The sequence below is a fragment of the Polypterus senegalus genome, chromosome 7 (genome assembly GCF_016835505.1).
Source record: "Polypterus senegalus isolate Bchr_013 chromosome 7, ASM1683550v1, whole genome shotgun sequence".
Lineage (NCBI taxonomy): Eukaryota > Metazoa > Chordata > Cladistia > Polypteriformes > Polypteridae > Polypterus > Polypterus senegalus.
Genome location: NC_053160.1, coordinates 37012361 through 37031931, shown reverse-complemented (window position 1 = coordinate 37031931; position 19571 = coordinate 37012361). Strand labels below are relative to the sequence as shown.

The 19571-nt window shown below is 38.8% G+C and overlaps 1 protein-coding gene across 2 annotated transcripts in view; it reads right to left on the bottom strand.

The window, feature by feature from the left end:
* The window catches only part of parp8 (poly (ADP-ribose) polymerase family, member 8), a 199795-nt gene that overhangs the window by 144007 nt on the left and 36217 nt on the right, over positions 1-19571 (bottom strand). Inside the window, exon 1 of one of the 2 annotated variants that reach the window (XM_039758497.1) lies at positions 1337-1475. The exons of the other annotated variant lie outside the window; for it this stretch is intronic. Within the exon in view, the coding sequence (XP_039614431.1) occupies positions 1337-1359 (23 nt within the window). The 5' untranslated portion in view covers positions 1360-1475. Of the gene's footprint in view, positions 1-1336; positions 1476-19571 lie in introns of those variants that run through there. 2 annotated transcript variants of the gene reach the window in all.

Sequence of the window (19571 nt, the reverse complement as noted above, 5' to 3'; positions counted from 1 at the left end):
GGTTGTAACAGAGTGCACCTTCTCCTGCTTGTCTTAGAGCTCAGGATTTTAAAGTAAGCTAATTTGACTAAAGGCCATGTGAAAAAAGAAACACCATAAACATGGCCAATGTCTTACTTTATTTATCCCCTTTAATGGAGGGGCGTCATGCTAAATGCTAGGTCTTATAAGGCTGCTCCCCTCTGCTTGATTGCTCTACTGTGGTTTAAGTCCTTGCTCTATATTCAGCTGGGTGTCGAATTTTATATCTTTAAAATAAATAAATAACTAGCTACGATGAAACAAATGGAAAACATGTCTAAAAGAGTAACGTACTGAAGGTGTAAGAAACATTAACATCAAATATTAAAAATTGAACAGGCAATTTGCTCTGAAGGAATTAATATGTATTTACTTCAGATGAAGTGCAAAACCAAGCCATTTATTTAACCAGTACACTCCTACTAAACAGGTCTCTGATAAATAAACTGAAACACAGCAGCAGAATAATTGAGGAACATGTTAGCACAATCAAACAGCAAATACTTTTATAATTTGGGGTTTAAAATGTGCAGGGTTATAATGACTACTAGCACATTTTTTCCTCGACACAAGCACAGATAGATGAAGACTGACTAACAATCTACAGCAATCATTAAGCATTTAAAAGGAGGTTCTCACTTGACAGACTCCCACCTAACTAGCTACAGATAGTCTGCAGTCCTGTGCAATTAGCACTGATTCAGAAATTAACATAACCTGTAAAGTTGCCCCAATCAATTACCAAAAACAGTAATTCTACTAATTATTTTAGATCAGTCTTCACCTGCATAAATGGCTCTAATGCTCCAGACAAACAAGACAAATATCTGTAAATAGAATTCATACATTTAAATGACAATGTCTGAATCTTTGTTAATGGTTAGTTTTTTTGAATAAAAAGACTATTTTAATTAAATACTTATTAAGAGAAAGCAATAAGTTTACAAACAAAACAGATAGTGTGGTAATGTACAGATTGCACAGAATTTAGGAATAGAATGGGCATGCCTAAAATGGCACTGAAAATGACACAGTAGTGAGATATGGCTGAAGGTTCATGGAAGAGTGACACTTAATTTGAATGGCATAATACATAGGCCAGTATACAATAAATAGGACTTTCAGCATATTTTACCTAGTGTTCTAAAACAATAGTATACCCCATTTAGATTAGGACAGGCTCACAGGAACTGGACTTAAGGTGTGGAAGTTACAGAGGGGCAAGGGAACAAGAGTGGGACACCCATACAGCTAAACACAGTAGTCAACCCCACTCTAGTGATTAACTGAGTATCCGATTTTGTAGCCACATTACCTGCAGAAGGTCCTGTCTTGCATCCAGTTATACAACAATGATAACAAGCTCTTTTCTCACTACACAATGCATTCTTCAAACAGGGAAGAACGAAGGTTGCAAACCCATGAACAACTGAGAGGCAGCAGCACTACCACCGAGTTCTGTCAAAGTAAAAACAGATCTCAGCAAATTGGTCTAAATTAATCATAAATATAAAACACAAAACAACTGATCACATAAATATTAAAGCCCTTTAATATGACACACCTAAATCATCACTTAGTATAGTCAATTGGCTTTAGAAGTCATATATAAATGGAGATCACCTGTGTGCAGTAAGTGGGTTTCAATTGAAAGTAGAATAAAAAGATCTCTATATGGAAGGTCCAGCTTGTAGGGAGTTACAATCGTGGCTTAATTTACACAATGACAATAAAAGGACACTGGAAGCAATATTGTGATAAGGTGATTAAAAAAGCACAAGTCAGGGAAAGCAGTCAAGAAAATAACCAAGTCACTGAATAACGCTGGGTGTACTGATAAGGAATATATTTGTATTTGTTTTCTTTTTTTTTTTTTAAACTTTTTTTGTATTTTGAAAGTTAAAGTTATTTCTTTACAATAACCACAATATTCTAATTCACCTAATAATAAAGGATAAAAATCATGGACAAAAGTACAAGCCATGCCCCGAATCACACATGTAACCCAAAATATTATTTGGCAAATTTGACAGCACTAACCTTTTTATTTATTAGGTGAGGATGATGCATCAAATGTTTGATTGTAAGGAACAATACAGATTAATGAATATGGCCAGTCCATTACTAGCACACATACTACACTAATCCAAAACATTACTAACAGTACAGTGCCTGGGGAAGGCAAGTAACATAATCAAGGACCACAAATGCCTCATATTTCCAATTCTTTTCCCAAGCCAACACTGCATTCTGATACCCTCCATAGATCTCTGTATCTTTCTTTTTAACTTACTCTTTTGTCAATGTCACACAACCCTCCTGGGCAACCAAAATATACTTTGCTGTTAGTTATTACTGTGATGCCAAAACAAAGATTTTATGCTCAAATACTAGCTGTATGGCTGTTTTTAACAAGGCTGTTAATTATGTATTCAAGAGCAGTCAACTGCTTTAAATGTTCATGCTGAAACATAATTTTAATACAATAAATTCATGAAATTGTTGTTTCTTTATGTCTACCTTAGTACTTGTAAAGAGATGAAAGATTTAGATTTAGACTTAGAAGGCATTTAGATTTTATTTGTTAGATATTTACATATAGGGTTATACAGTGAAATGACACTTTGTGAGCAGCCTGTATTGTGCAATAAAATTAGAAAGCACATGTTAAAAATGCACTTTAAAAGGTGCACATTACAAAAATAAAATAACTGTAATTGTATAACTCATATATGAATTAGAAGTATAATAACTGTTAAATAATTATTAAATAATAAAAACAGTTAAATGCAAATAATAATAGAGGAATGCCTGGCAAGATGACCATTTGTTACTTTTTATCACCTGGAAAATAAAGCTCTTTCTCAGTCTTTCTGCTCTTTTTTTTGAGACAACTCAGGCCCATTCATTTTCTTAACCACTTAAACTGGCTTTAAAAGAGGTAAGAGGAGTCCCTCATTATTCTGGCTACTTTGGTGAGGCACCCTTTTGTATATAGGTACTTTACAAATGGTAGTGATATGCCCATGAGGCTTTCAGCTGACCCTACAACTGCACAGAAAGCTTCTAAGCCCAAATCTGAAACATTAAGGTCATGTTCACACTTTTTTTTTTCTTTTCTTTACAAAGCCGCACAATATAGGTAATCGTCAGCATATAAAGAAAGTCCATTGTGTCGTCTGTCACCTATTACTGTTACCATGGTGGACTTCAATAGTTATGACTGCCATCACAGTTGGTAAAGCAGGCATCATACTACCAAAACAATCAGTGTTCTCCCTAGCGGAGCGCCCGGCTAATTTATTTGAGTGCCCGGCTGCCACTTGCATGACATTGTGAGATGACAGCTGCAGATCTGCAGGCACAGGCAGATCTAATGATCTGCAGAGATGGCAAGGGACGAGCGGGCGGGTGGGCAAATATTGCTAAATCAAATAGCAGCGACGAGATGTAGCAGAGTTCACAAGCAGAGTATTGGGAGGTGGGGTTGCAAGAGCGGGCTGTACATGGTAATAGCGGGGGTGTAGCAGCTTAATACAGTAGCAAGGAGTATGGAGAGGTGGGCTGGTGAGAGGGGGCTGTAAATGCTAATAATGGGAGCGAAGCGGCAGTTCACAAGCAAAGAGGATGTGGAGGTGGGTGGGCAAGAGGATGTCTGATAAAATAAAAAAGTCTTGTGAAACCAGCCTGTCAGATATCAGAAAAAAGGGCGTCAGGAAGTGATGTCTATGTCCTCAGCTTCAGCGCAGTCTGTATAGTGTGGCAGCAGCTCTCTTTTTGTAAAGTACATAGCAAGCCAATATATATATATATATACATACATACACTCACCTAAAGGATTATTAGGAACACCATACTAATACGGTGTTTGACCCCCTTTCGCATTCAGAACTGCCTTAATTCTACGTGGCATTGATTCAACAAGGTGCTGAAAGCATTCTTTAGAAATGTTGGCCCATATTGATAGGATAGCATCTTGCAGTTGATGGAGAATTGTGGGATTCACATCCAGGGCACGAAGCTCCTGTTCCACCACATACCAAAGATGCTCTATTGGATTGAGATCTGGTGACTGTGGGGGCCATTTTAGTACAGTGAACTCATTGTCATGTTCAAGAAACCAATTTGAAATGATTCAAGCTTTGTGACATGGTGCATTATCCTGCTGGAAGTAGCCATCAGATGATGGGTACATGGTGGTCATGAAGGAATGGACATGGTCAGAAACAATGCTCAGGTAGCCCGTGGCATTTAAACGATGCCCAAAGGGGCCTAAAGTGTGCCAAGAAAACATCCCCCACACCATTACACCACCACCACCAGCCTGCACAGTGGTAACAAGGCATGATGGATCCATGTTCTCATTCTGTTTACGCCAAATTCTGACTCTACCATTTGAATGTCTCAACAGAAATCGAGACTCATCAGACCAGGCAACATTTTTCCAGTCTTCAACTGTCCAATTTTGGTGAGCTTGTGCAAATTGTAGCCTCTTTTTCCTATTTGTAGTGGAGATGAGTGGTACCCGGTGGGGTCTTCTGCAGTTGAAGCCCATCCGTCTCAAGGTTGTGCGTGTTGTGGCTTCACAAATCCTTTGCTGCATACCTCGGTTGTAACGAGTGGTTATTTCTGTCAAAGTTGCTCTTCTATCAGCTTGAATCAGTCGGCCCATTCTCCTCTGACCTCTAGCATCAACAAGGCATTTTCGCCCACAGGACGGCCGCATACTGGATGTTTTTCCCTTTTCACACCATTCTTTTTAAACCTTAGAAATGGTTGTGCGTGAAAATCCCAGTAACTGAGCAGATTGTGAAATACTCAGACCGGCCCGTCTGGCACCAACAACCATGCCACGCTCAAAATTGCTTAATCACCTTTCTTTCCCATTCTGACATTCAGTTTGGAGTTCAGGAGATTGTCTTCACCAGGACCACACCCCTAAATGCATTGAAGCAACTGCCATGTGATTGGTTGATTAGATAATTGCATTAATGAGAAATTGAACATATATATTGTGGACGCTGGCCCGGACACAGACAGACGGACAACAATTTCTCAACCAACACACCCATTTATTTACAATATTTACAATGTTCGTGCACTCACAAACCCAGCACCGATTACCCCAATGTCCAGGCCACACAGTTCCACTGCCTTTCTCCTGGCCGCCTCTAGTCCTCCCTCCAGCTCCGTCCTCTTCCACCCGACTTCTGCCGATGACTGGAGGGAGGCGGCCCCTTAAATAGGAACCCGGATGGGCTCCAGCTGCTTCCCGGCATTCCTACATAGCCACAGCCCAGTGTGGCGGAAGTCCGGGTGTTCCCTGTCGTCTTCCCCCCAGCACTTCCTGGTGTGGCGGAAGTGCTGGGCTCCCGGGATATTCAGGCACTGGGGCGCCGCCTGGCGGTGGCCACGGGTCCCTACAGGGCTTCCAAGCCCTTCACCCAAAAGCCCCCAACATAACCAGGGCGGACGCCCCCTCGCGGTCTGGACGAGGCACGAACCCTCCTCCGGTCCTCCTGGACGTCCCAGCCGGGTACCAAAATATATATATATATCTATACTAATAAAAGGCAAAGCCCTCACTCACTCACTGACTCATCACTAATTCTCCAACTTCCCGTGTGGGTGGAAGGCTGAAATTTGGCAGGTTCATTCCTTACAGCTTCCTTACAAAAGTTGGGCAGGTTTCATTTCGAAATTCTACGCGTAATGGTCATAACTGGAAGCTGTTTTTCTCCATTTACTGTAATGGAGATGAGCTTCAACGCCGTGGGGGGAGTTTCGTGTGACATCATCACGCCCACGTAATCACGCAGTACATAGAAAATCAGGAAGACCTCCAAAAGCGCTGAAGAAAACATGCATTATATAATTGAGAAGGCAGCGAAACAATAAGAAGCGAGCGAGTGACATATACAACCATATTGATGAGTTCTGCTACTTCGGAAACAAAGCACGATGTAAACCTACACTTTAAATTAAGTTCATAGACAGGCTGCCGCTGGCGTTTGTAATTTAGTGCCTGCCCATATAAGGCCGTCCGTCAGCGGCAATCCAATAGCAAACTCCCACTAAATATTCACGGGTTAAGGACTGTGCTTATGCAGAGGAAGATGAGATGGTCAGCGTGGTGTTTGGCACAAACTCAGCGAAACTGCGAGAGAAAGTTTTAAGTGCCAGGACTAAGGTAACATTAAATACAGCCATGGACATAGCACGAGATGGCACCAGCACAACTGGGAACTTCGATGCATGTACACCGAGGCTCACGTGAACTGGCGCAGTGCACAGATAAAAGCAACAGTTCCAAAGAGCTGAACAAAACCGAATTACACAATTGAAAAGGCAGCAAAAAATATGAAGCGTCTGATACATACAAGCATATTCATAAATGCTGCTACTGTGGAAACAAAGCACACGGTGGAAAAAGTCAATGTCCCGCTAAAGGAAGACAGTGTAAAAAACCCGTGCATGCAGTGTGTCAGGTCTCGGATAAAGAAGAAGACGAGCTGTTTATTGATGCAGTAAGAAACGAATCGATGAATGAAACCTGTCATCTTTACAACGATTGACAAACACGGAATGTAACTTGAACACAACACATCCTACAAATACAACCTGATTGAAAGAAATAATGATAATCAAATCATTGATGACAGCAACACTCAGTAACACTCACAAAACAAATACTGTATATTGACAGTCATGTTACGTTATTTTTAAAATGTTCCCTTTTCTTTTCTAGCTTTTTAACACACTACTTCTCGCTGCGATCGCGGGTATATATATATGTATATATATATCCCGATCTACATACTCGAATAATGGATACTTTATTCGCCATCAATGATTGTTTTGGTAAAGCCATACTCAGTGTATTCATTAGATGAACGGTAAAAAGTAAGAGCGAGGGAGGATGACTTATTGAGGCATGCAGGCTGTAGTGCGCGTCAACTCTATCTGAATTGCGATCACATTTGAAAAATATATCTTTTCAAGTTCTATTTAGTCCATATGTGTCAAACTCAAGGGCGCGGGCCACATCCGCCCGGCGTAATTATATCCGCCCGAGATCATTTTATATACTGTATTATTGTTATTAATGGCCGGGTATATGAAGCGCTGGTAACACAATAAACTACAGATCCCATAATGCAGCGCTTCAGCTGCCTTGCCAACACTTACGCGTTAATCAAGTCTAGCTTATGATGCTGCAAGTTATTGCGAAGCTAGCTCACACGATGCTGAAGAGAAAAGTTGATTCTGAAAATAGAGCCTTTAAAACCGATGGGAGGCTGAGTATATGTTTACTGAACCCGTGTGTCTCATTTGTGGAGCTAATGTGGCTGTAATTACAGAATTTAATCTAAGACGGCACTATGAGACAAAACATCAGGGAGTTCTGTGTTGTGGAGATTCTCAGGATGGATTGCAGGTGCTCATCAGTGAGGCTGAAAGACCTGAATGCAATGCAGAAGATACAGAAAGCAGAAGAATTAAATAAGAATCTGACACCAGCGGACGTTTTACCGTGCACAATCACAAAGTGATTTCAAGTGAAGTTGCTTTTATGGGAGACACAAATGCACCAGTGCAACTTTCCCTGTTGCCAAGTAATGTTAAACCAAGTCGTCACTACGGTGTTCCCAAATCGCACTTTGCTGATAAACCGAGCGCACTGAGTTTGCACGGCGCTTTGGTGACTTTGAAGAACAAAAAAAGTCCGTCTACATGCGGCTCGAACCTTGTGCATGTTTGGTAGCACATATCTGTGTGAGAAGCTCTTCTCAGTGATAAAGACTAACAAAACAGCACACAGGAGTCGCCTCACTGATGAGCACCTGCAATCCATCCTGAGAATCTCCACAACACAGAACCTCACACCAAACATAAACGAACCTGTTGCCAAAAAAGATGCCAGGCGTCCAGCTCTAAAATGACATATGAGCAAAGACAACTTAATGATTTGATTTGTTATTGCTGAAAGGAACACATTTTATTTATATTTCCAGGTTTTGTTATGCAGCATGTTCATATTTGAATTTGTATAATTTTGAAAGGATATATTTTTATGGAGAGCAAAATCTTTTGGGATATTTAAAATCTAAGTTTATTTTTATATAAATTTACATAAGAGTAAAGAAATTTGAATGTTTGTTCTTTTAAGTTATTTAAGGTTTGAGTTGATTTATTCACGAATAATATTCCTGTCTGTTTTTACCATTCCTACCAAAGATATTTCTGTCGACTAAATAAAAATTCCTTCTATTTAAAATTTAAATAGAACTTGAACAAATACGATAGTTCATAATATCCACGCAGACTTGCACGTAAGAGCGGAGTTATCCGTTTTAACAAGCAGCGTATTGCACTGATCTGAAATAGCTGTGTGTGTATATATGTAGATATGTATGTATATGTATATATATGTTTATATATGTGTGTGTGTATATATATATATATATATGTGTGTGTATATATGTGTGTGTATGTATATATGTATGTGTATATATGTGTATATATATATATATATATATATATATATATATATGTTTATGTGTGTGTGTGTAAATATATATGTATGGGCGGCACGGTGGTGCAGTGGTAGCGCTGCTGCCTCGCAGTAAGGAGACCTGGGTTCGCTTCCGGTCCTCCCTGCGTGGAGTTTGCATGTTCTCCCCGTGTCTGCGTGGGTTTCCTCCGGGCGCTCCGGTTTCCTCCCACAATCCAAAGACATGCAGGTTAGGTGGATTGGCAATTCAAAATTGGCCCTAGTGTGTGCTTGGTGTGTGGGTGTGTTTGTGTGTGTCCTGCGGTGGGTTGGCACCCTGCCCAGGATTGATTCCTGCCTTGTGCCCTGTGTTGGCTGGGATTGGCTCCAGCAGACCCCCGTGACCCTATTCGGATTCAGCGGGTTAGATGATGGATGGATGGATGGATATATATATGACAGCAACACTCATCACTCACAACAGTGACAAAACAATTACATTGACAATCATGTTACGTTATTTTCAAAATGTTTCCTTTTCTTTTTCATTGCTTCTTCAACACACTACTTCTCGCTATATAGCACGGGTATATTATATATATATATATATATATATATATATATATATATATATATATATATATATATATATATATATATATACAGGGGAACCTCGGTTCACAAACGTCTCTGTACACGTACAACTCGGTTCACGACCAAAAAGTTCGCCAAACTTTTACCTTTTACGAACAAGCCAGTTTCCGTTTCGGTTTGTGCACGCCGATGATTTCCACATGTGTTGCATTGTTCTCGGTCAAACGTGCCTGCCTGCATGCTGGTTCAAACGTGCCGATTACTGTATTTAAGCACATGTTGAGCCGCTCCCTGTTCATTGTTCTCAGTCAGACGTGCGTGCTTTACCTGTGTTCTCTTTGTGCTGTACAGTATTTCGTGTGCTTTTGCAGTTAACCATGGCTTCTAAGCAAGTGAAGAGTCTTCAAATGTTACTCTCTGTTCTGAGAGAGAGAGAGAGAGAGAGAGGGAAGGTGCGTGCTGCTGAGAGAGGGGGAGAGTGCGTGCTGCTGAGAGAGAGAGAGAGAGAGAGAGAGAGAGCGAGCCTGCTCGTGCAGCTGAGAAGGGAGCCTGGGTGTTTTGTGTCAGTGTTATTCAATGTTTTTACATTAGTTTACTATTACACTGTGCATTGTATGGTGTAATTTACTATATTTGTGCTTAATCTTTAAAAAAAAAATTTACATACAGTTCGTACTATCTGGAACGGATTAATTGTATTTGCATACAATCCTTTTGGGAAATTGCTTCAGTTTTTGAACGAATTATGGTCGTGAACCGAGGTTCCACTGTATATATGTTTTGTTTCTTGGTTTAGTTCTCCATTCTCCCTGACTTTACTGAACACTACACAAGATTATAGACTGTTATACCTGCCTCACACTCTCCACCTTGCATTTTTTAACTTGCACTGCATTTGTATCACTCTTCAGTGTTCTCCCTAGGGACTTTTAGCTGGGCGCTCCGGCTAACTGTATGTATGTATGTATGTATATGTATATATATGTATATATACACATACACACAGTTGTTTAAGCATTAGGTGTGTTCTGTGTGTAAAAAGGGTTTTGTATGGAAGCGTAGTAGGGACATGGTGAAGAAAAAAAAAACTATATGTCGAGAATAAAGTCGAGATGTTGACTTTATTCTCGATATTTCCACTTTAATCTTGACGCTTATGACAAGAATAAAGTCGACATGTTGACATGTTGCTACATAACTTATGACAGGGTTTGAGAAAATCTAGTAAATGAAACATTTTTAAGATGAAGTTTAGCTTACCATGTTCTACTTTAATGACAAACTACGAGAATAAAATCAACATGTTGAATTTAGTCTCGAGATAAACGGCGAGAATAAAGTAGAAATGTCGAGATTAAAGTGGAAATGTCGAGAATGCGTACCTGCCGTAGTGCAAGTGTGAACTGAATATCCAACAGGCTCTCCCTTTCCCACTCTAAAGTCTTATTCATAGGTACTTTACATTTTTATCAAACGTTTTACCAACATGAGCAAAAGAAGTGTTCAGAAAACAACACTGCTTAGTTATTTCAGAAAAGAGACGTCACAAACTAATGAAGGTGCAACGTAAACTCCTCATGTGGCAATTTCAGACAAAGACATTGCAGAGTCCATCAGGGGAAGTCTCTTCAGCACACACTCTGCCAATTAATAGATCTAACCACCGCTTATCCGGCATAAACAAACAATGGTGTAAAGATTTTGATTGGCTAATGGTCAAAGAAAATGTTATGTGGTGCTCATTTTGCATGAAATACTCAAACAAACCCCCCAAGGAGGGGTTACTTTGAGTAAATATGCCATACACAAGAATTCGAAAAGAAAGCTTGCTGGACCAAGAAAAAAGTAAAACACACATTGAGTCTTCTGCTGACCTTTTAGGAAAGCGTGTACTAGAGCAAACTGAAAAATCTGTATCTGTGTTAAATAACTTACAGAGAGATGCCTTTGTGGGAGCTTTAAGATCCATGCTTTGTTTGGCAAAAAATGTGTTGCCGCATACAATGTTGTTTGAAAGGCTGTTGGAACACTGTAAAGAAATAAGTTGTTCCTTTTTACAACATCTTAGTGTTGGTAAAAATGCATATTACACCTCTGAAAGAATAATGCAAGAGCTGCGGGATGTTTTAGCATCAGAAATAAAATCTAACATCCTGAAAAATATACACACAGAAAAGTTTTTCAGTATTCTGTGTGATGAAACCACAGATATCTCAGATGTAAAACAATTAATCATTTACATTAAATATGTTTGCCAGGTCACTAAAGAGGTCAGAGTTAGTTTTGTATCAACCTGTAATATGATTGATGGCAAAGCGGAGACTATAACCAACACACTGAGTGAGACTATGGACACTCTAGGCTTTTAAACTGCTAATCTAGTCTGACTAGGATCAAATGGAACAACTGTTATGATTGGGAAACAGAAAGGTGTGGCAAAACTGCTTAGAGATAAAACATCTGGACTCTTGGTCAACTGCCACTTTGTAAAACCACCGATTGGCCCTTGCAAGTGCCCAAGCAGCAGCTGCTGTACCTTATTTAACAAAACTGAACATCTTAAGGCAGCTATTCCATTTCTTCCAAAATTCTTCAGTTAGAATGGCAGGTTTAACGGAAATTCAAAATATTCTGAACATTCACCAGATTAAGCTGAAAATGGTCAGTGACACTAGATGGCTGTCTAATGACTTTGCAATACAGTCACTACGACAGTGTACGATGAGTGACCTCCTTGCAGGGCCGAGATCCTGGGGACTTTGATTATGGGAAAGCTTCAGACAACTGGGCCTCTAGGAAGAAAAGAAGAATAAATATTTAACTGAAGACACCTTCTGCATATGCAAGTTGGCTTTGAAGAATATTTTAAAATTTTTCTTCATTAGGTATCCTATATTTTTTTTTTATTGTTTTTACTTTTTTCCCTGACAGCGACAATACTTGTGCCTCTTAGTTTATGTCATAACAATTGTTATTTAAAAATTGGACACTTCTTAAATTTAATAAAAATATTCTAGCACAAGTGTCAAACCTTAAAAAAGGAAGTCATATTGCACTTTGGAAAATAATTAATAATTAACTAATAAAAATAGTGCACATTTTATTTTCCCCACCACCAAATTTCCCCGTCCCGTCCCTCCCCACCCGGCTACTTTTTCTTGCTACCCGGCTGGAAAAAATTTCTGGGGAGAACACTGAGTCACAATTCATGTCACATGGTTAAACATGCTGTCTGCACAAGACAGGTAAAGATTCCAATGATTTTTTCTTTACAGAACATTATTTTAAAACAGAACAACAGTAAAAATTCATATGCAATTAGCAATTTAGCCTGATCCCAATCATAAAACGGCATTTGTGCTGCATACAAAAATAAATAAAGTAAAAATGGAAAAGTAAATTCTATGTTCATGTAAAAAGAAAAAAGAAAAAAAATTGGATAAATTATATTTTCAGTAAAACTCAGTGTACTGTGTACTCACAAATAATATTCAACATATTTTATTACCTTGTGTCCTGTCTGTTCTGGTCACACTCTCAGTAAGGTACAATTTCATTAACACCTAAAATCTTTACGTGTTTCAGGGACAGTCTTCTTCCCAGACTCATTGACTCTGACCCAAGAGACATTTAAATATTTTACCTAGAACCTTGAAAGGACCATTGCATACTGAACAATCTGAACACAGGTTTATTTAAATAATAGCTACCCGTCCAAAAGCATTTCAAAAAATACATTGAGAAATGGGCAAATCATTTAGCTGAATGACTGCCTTTGCCATGATTGGACAAAAACTCAAATTTGTGGTTTCCTGTTCTTTAAAGATAGGTAAACATATCTCAGTATTAACATAAACACATACATACCACACGCAAGCATGCACAGAACTGCTTATTATGTAACTGTCCCATTAGGGATTCTCTTCCAGATGCTGCTACACACGATAGATCTTTTAAATAAAATAAATCTTACTTATTGTCACATAAACCCCAATAATAATGGTAGAGTTCCTGATTTTTAACCAATGAGAGGTCTGCTCTCTAAAAAGAGAAATTCCAGCTTGTTTCAAATAAAATACTAACCCTTGCAATTAGCAGGCCACTTTCTCTCTAACCTTTGGCCATTCAGTGTGTTTTTAGTGAATATCTAACTGAGATTTTTGTCCATAACATGAAATACATATGAGGACTAGTGTTGGATTGGTGTACAGTATATCAATACCAGCTCTTGGACCTCCATATCAGTACCAAAATGGTTCCAAAGCAAATAATAAGCTTCCCAGTCTTACATCTGCATCTTTTCCCAAGCCTGTATGCAAGCTTATCTTGCTATAAAAGCATGTGCCACCCTTGTATGTAACACTCCATAAATCAGTAAGAAAGACATGCTCTTTGGACTATCCAGCAAGTTTACATGAACGTATGTTTGAAGAGAGGGGGGAATATCGTGCGTATAAAGGACATTCAAAAGGTTTCTGCACTTTTATATTTTCGTTGGAAACGGTGAAGTCAGGAGTAGTAGTAACTGGGCATTAAAAAGTTGTTACAACGCGGGGAAAATTGCATCGCAAATGAAGAAAACTATGTAGAAAAGTGTACTCATTTGTTTTTGAAGTTCTTAATAAATAGAGTTAAAAAAAAGTGCGGAAACCTTTTGAATGTCCCTTGTGTATATTATACCAGCAACGGCGTACTGCATGATAACGTGCAGTGAATACACTTGACTTGAGTATTCCCGGTTTTCATACTCTTTCTCTGTACATTTAGCATTCGTTTGCTCAGAGGTTCATGCGCTTGCTGCTTCCTGAGCAGCTCTTCTTTTCTCCACCCTAGCAGACCACTGCTTATCTTCTTTCATCTGCATCTTTTCGCGTTAAAACTGATTAAGTTAGTTTTTGTGTTGCAATTACTTAGTATGTTTTCTTTAATTTTTCACTTAAGCTGGCACTTAAATCTTCAATGTGCCTCAAAGATGACTAGCGAAGGTGGTAGGAAATGAGAACGGTGTCCATATACATGGGCCACACGGCCATCCTGCTGCACGCTGCTAAGAGTCGATTCTACAATAAAATAAAAAGAGAGTAATAAAAATCATCACCCCAAAAGTGGATAGTAGACGTCACGTAGTGTATGTGTACCAAATTTTAAGTAAATAGGTGAAACGGTTTTCAAACTACAGGTGATTTAAAATCCTGGACAGTAGCGTATATAAGAATATATATAGGAAGATAATAATTTCATGCTGGAAATTTGCATATACTCCAGAATGTTATGACGAGTGATCAGATGAATGTCAATTAATTGCAAAGTCCCTCTTTGCCATGAAAATGAACTTGATCCCAAAACCCATTTCCACTGCATTTCAGCCCTGCCGACATAATTTCCTCTCGTTAACAGAGATGAGAGTGTTGACGAAGACAAGGCTGGAGATAACTCTGTCATGTTGATTGTGATACAACAGAGAGGTTTAATTGTTGTGAAGAAGGCTTCAAGGTGCACAAGAAAGTCCAGCAAGCGCCAGGACCGTCTCCTAAAGTTAATTCAGCTGTGGGATCGGGGCACCACTAGTGCAGCGCTTGATCAGGAATGGCAGCAGGCAGATGTGAATACATCTGCAGACACAGTGAGGCAAAGACTTTTGGAGGATGGCCTGGTGTCAAGAAAGGCAGCAAAGAAGCCACTTCTCTCTAAGAAACATCAGGGACAGACTGATATTCTGCAAAACGTATAGGGATTCGACTGCTGAGGACTAGGGTAAAGTCATTTTCACTGATGAATCAACTCTCCGATTGTTTGGGGAATCTGGAAAAAATATTATATGGCGAAGAAAAGGTGAGTGCTACCATCAGTCCTGCGTCATGCCAACAGTAAAAGCATCCTGTGACAGGTTGTCCTCAGCCAAGTGAGGGGGCTCACTCACAACTTTACCTAAGAACACAGCCATGAATAAAGAATGATACCAAAACATCCTCCGAGAGCAACTTCTCCCAACTATCCAAGAACAGTTTGGTGACCAACAATGCCTTTTCCAGCATTATGGAGCACCACGGCATAAGGCCAAAGTGATAACTTGGCGGTGAGGGGGATGGGGAAATCGAAATTTGGGTCCATGGCCAGGAAACTCCCTAGACATTAATCCCAACTTGTGATCAATCCTCAAGAGGCGGGTTGACAAATAAAAACCCACAAATTCTGACAAGCTCCAAGCATTGATTATGCAAGAATGGGCTGTCATTAGTCAGGATTTGGCCCAGAAGTTGATTGACAGCATGCCAGGGCAAATTGCAGAGGTCTTGAAAATGAAATGCCAACACTGCAAATATTGACTCTTTGCATAAACTGAATATAATTGCCAATAAAAGCTTTTGAAACTTATGTAATGCTTATTTCTATGCCTAAGCCTATGTGCATGCAAACCTCCCTGCTCTGGTGCACTATTGCATGGGTCCCTTGTTTGCCGCACTCTGCAAATCCACAAGAGGAGCCTCACCTTTGAACTGTTCAGCTTGTTTGCATATATACATTCTCCAAGACTGGTTTGCACCCCTTAGTGATTCAATCTAGATTTAATACATATATTAACATCAAACAGCAGACGGTCTCCTTTGGGTTTCAGATTGCACTTATAAATGACTAAGCACGAGGTGCCTGAAAACTACCATTTACTTCCAGCATCAGAATTAGCAAAATGCTGGTACCATACCATTTTAAAAATTGTGCTTTTCTGTACTTTTTATGTACTGGTGTACCGCGCAACCTAAATGGGGACAGATAATCTCTTTTGCATGTAGCAACCCTCATGCACTGCTCTGTAGTGTAAATACAATCATTTTGATCAGAAAGCCGCCTGGCTACTTTCAGTCTTCATAAGCTTAGTGTTGGCAGTACAGCCCAGTTGCACCACCCAGTGGGAAAAATCACAGGCAAAATGTCTGTTAATATTTATATTTCAAAAAAACATGACTTTATACAGTCTTAGAGTAACATTCAACTAATTCTGGGCATGGGTAGTAATTAATGCTAGAGAATTTAAGATATAGGCAAATATAATTTGAAACTGTATATTTGATTAAAACAATGTGTTTTCTAATTCATTTTTCTTGTAACTGCTATGAAAGGTCAGATGACGAACAAATTAATGTAAAATCCAAGTTAGCAAAAAGACTATAGCAGTTTAAAGTGGCAGCACATTCAGTGTATTTCAGCTGTTAAAACAGAAATGGTAGAATGGAACCAGTTTTTGGCTGGTCTTCTTTCCAAATCTATTCCTGTTATAAAACAGCATACAGAACATATTGAGAGTGGCACGAGCACCCACACAAGCTACTTTGGCAAAAAAAAATTCAAAGTGAGATCATTAGTTGAGTATGGAGTGAATGACATCAAACAAGGCCAGAATATTAATGCTTTATTTTGGATTGCACACCTGGTGTTAGCCACAAGGAACAAACAACACTAATTGTAAAAGACTCACACTGCAGCATTATAGGTCACTTAATGGGATACTTTCCAGCAACAGATACAGGAGGAGAATTTTTGTCTTGCTCTGGATTAATTTTGCTGTGGACAAACTTGAGAAACAAAACATTCCTTTTGATGTTTGCAGAAAGCAATTATATGACAAGTGTGTCGATATACAGTATAAGGTAAGCAAAAATGTGTGCAGGCCAGACTGCTGCAGCAGATGCAGCCAGAAGCTCAAGAGATGCCACTGCCTTCTTTGGACATTTGCAGAAGATTTATAGTTTTCTGCTTCACCTCAGCTGTGTTCTGTCTTGATGAAACATGCAAATATAATATATGTTTGCATTGAGCTAGTCTGGTCCCTGCAGCAAAACCATGCCTAGGGAAAACCATGCCTGTCATTAAAGCAGAGTGACTGGAGTACTTTGCAAGCTAAATCGTTCCTTTGAAAAAGAAAAAGAAAAAAAAAAGTCACCTGTGGTAGTAGCAGAAGGTGTTTCAAAGGTATAGGTAAGAGTAGTGAGGGCTGAAAAAAAAAAAATAATAATAATAATAAGCTGTAAAGAAAACTGCAGAGTTCAAGGAAAGGTATCTTTAAGTGATGTGAAAGCAATGCGGTGGCCACATTCAAGGAAGAAAGAGGGTTGCAAACTTTAAAAAAATGACCAAAAGAAGTCTGCAAAGAAATAGGTTTTCTTATTTTGCACCATTCCCGATTGACAGTATTAAAAAAAGGGCTTTATATTTCTAAGAAAACAGTATTTAAAAAAAGGCTTTATATTTCTAAGAAAGATACAGTTGCATTTTCAGTTTGCAAAATTTTGACAACCTTTTCAATTTGTTTTGGTTTCTCACAAACAAGTGAAAGCGATTTCTATGAAGAAATATTTAAATAAATTGTGAATTATCCAGTTCTTCACATACACATCTTATATTTGGGGTCACTTTTAAAGACGGTTGCTTATAGCTTGCCAAACTGCCGTAACCACCTTCTAAAATCTGGTTTATACGTGAGGCATCCACATTGGTTGCAAGGTTAGCAAAGCTAAAATAACATCAGACGTGGTGACAAATGGCGAGTTTTCACTGAATACTGCACATTGGATGTTTTTTAACTATGCAGTGATTCAGGTGTAGCACCATTTTCCCTAAATAGTGAATTTCAAGGAGCGGCTGGTTAGATGGGTGCCAGGATGATGAACAAGAGGAAGAATATCACACAAAAGGTCATCAAAACACAGAGAAGAAAATATTTCACATGCATCTCTTCATCATGTCGGTCAACCACTCCAAAGAAGTACACACACTTCCTGCTCAGCTTTTGGTTAATAGGTCTGTGCATACACTCAAACAAACACACACACTACTGAGTAATACAGCAAGATTGTGCAGCAAGTCTATAAAGCAAGCAAGACAAACAACAGCATTAGCTGTAAAGTAACTGGGGCACATAACGGTCATTTGTGTTCAGGAAAATCTAATTTTGGGATTGAAAAGATGAGAAAACATTGTAACATTACACTGTTTACTGTACTAGTCAGACTGCAATACCTAATAATCCTGATGCAGTTATTCCAAAAGTACAACTTAGAAATAAAAATGTACATTCATGCAGTAGGTGACTTTTCAATGAACAGGGCTTACTAGAGCTGATTGATCTTTTTGATCAAATGTGATGTCCTGAATGTTCCAACAATGCTCCTGTCACAAATTTTCAAGTGTTTAGCATTAGGAAATGGATATTAACCATTGAAAATCAGAGAGCAATACTCACCATTACAAACAGATCTTTGCTTATGCAGTCACAGAAAGGGCACCAGCGGAATCTTATCTTATGCTCACCATTAATCAATATGTACTCTGGGATGCTAACAGTTTACTAGAGCTTGTGTAAATGCACCTTACTATTAGTGCCAAAACTGCAGAGTGTGAATATGCTTTTTCAGGCCTAAAGCTCTTCTTTAATAACATGAGAACGCACTTAATGGTCCAAGCATGAGAACTTTTAATGCAGCAGTATACAAAGATAACTAACTGTGGTTAACTAAAGGTATATGACACTGTAAAGGATATATTGCATCTCAGAATGATACTGAAAGCCAAACTGATATTTATGACAGAGAAAGTAATTGGTGGGATCTAAATTAGGTCTGCAAACCAAATCTGAGAATACAATATCAATGCAGTATTTCAGCACATTTTTGCGTACACTGGAAAAAAGACCACGCATCAGAATGACATAATCCTTTAAAAATCATCTATTTGCTAAAGTATTCCTTTCCAAATGCTTGTGTACAACAAAACAAATAAATGTTGCTGTAAAAAGTTGCACGTAAACCTCCACTTCATGCATAGAGCCGAGAACCGTACTGCATTACGAGGTTTGTAAAGTTGGAAGTCGAAGAGGCTTCAGTCCTAATAAAAGACAAACATTTTGGTCAGAAAAACTTGGAAGCATATAAAATACTCCCATAAGAACAATCTGATACCTTGAATTTTTATAAGGTTCTGCTAAAATTAGTTTGTGAGAGCGAGTGTTTTTTAATAGTTGTGTTTGAAATTACTTAGGTTGTATTCCTAAAATACCTTAGCACCAATCTGGGGGCTTTTCCTGAGCTGTACTTGCCAGCCTCAGCAAACTAACTTTTAGTCTGAGGTTGTTTGCTTTTTATTGCTACTGTAAGAAATAGGAGCTATACATTTTCTTCCTTTTTTCTAAAAACAAAAAAGGACAAAAGTGACTGCTTCTGAAACAAAATCTGAAACCAAAAGCAACATCAGTATGTGCTCTTTGAAAGAAAGTCAAAATATATAGCATTAAAAAAATAGCAAATAAGACTTGTTGCTAAATACTGAAAAAACTATAGTTTCCCCAAAGCAGGTTATATAAAAACTAAATCACTAGTGAGAAAAACAAAGAGTTTTTGTTTTCTTAGCCACTGGACATGCTTTCGCCAAACACTGTGCCTTTAGTGCCAAGGCTGATAGTGTCTACAAG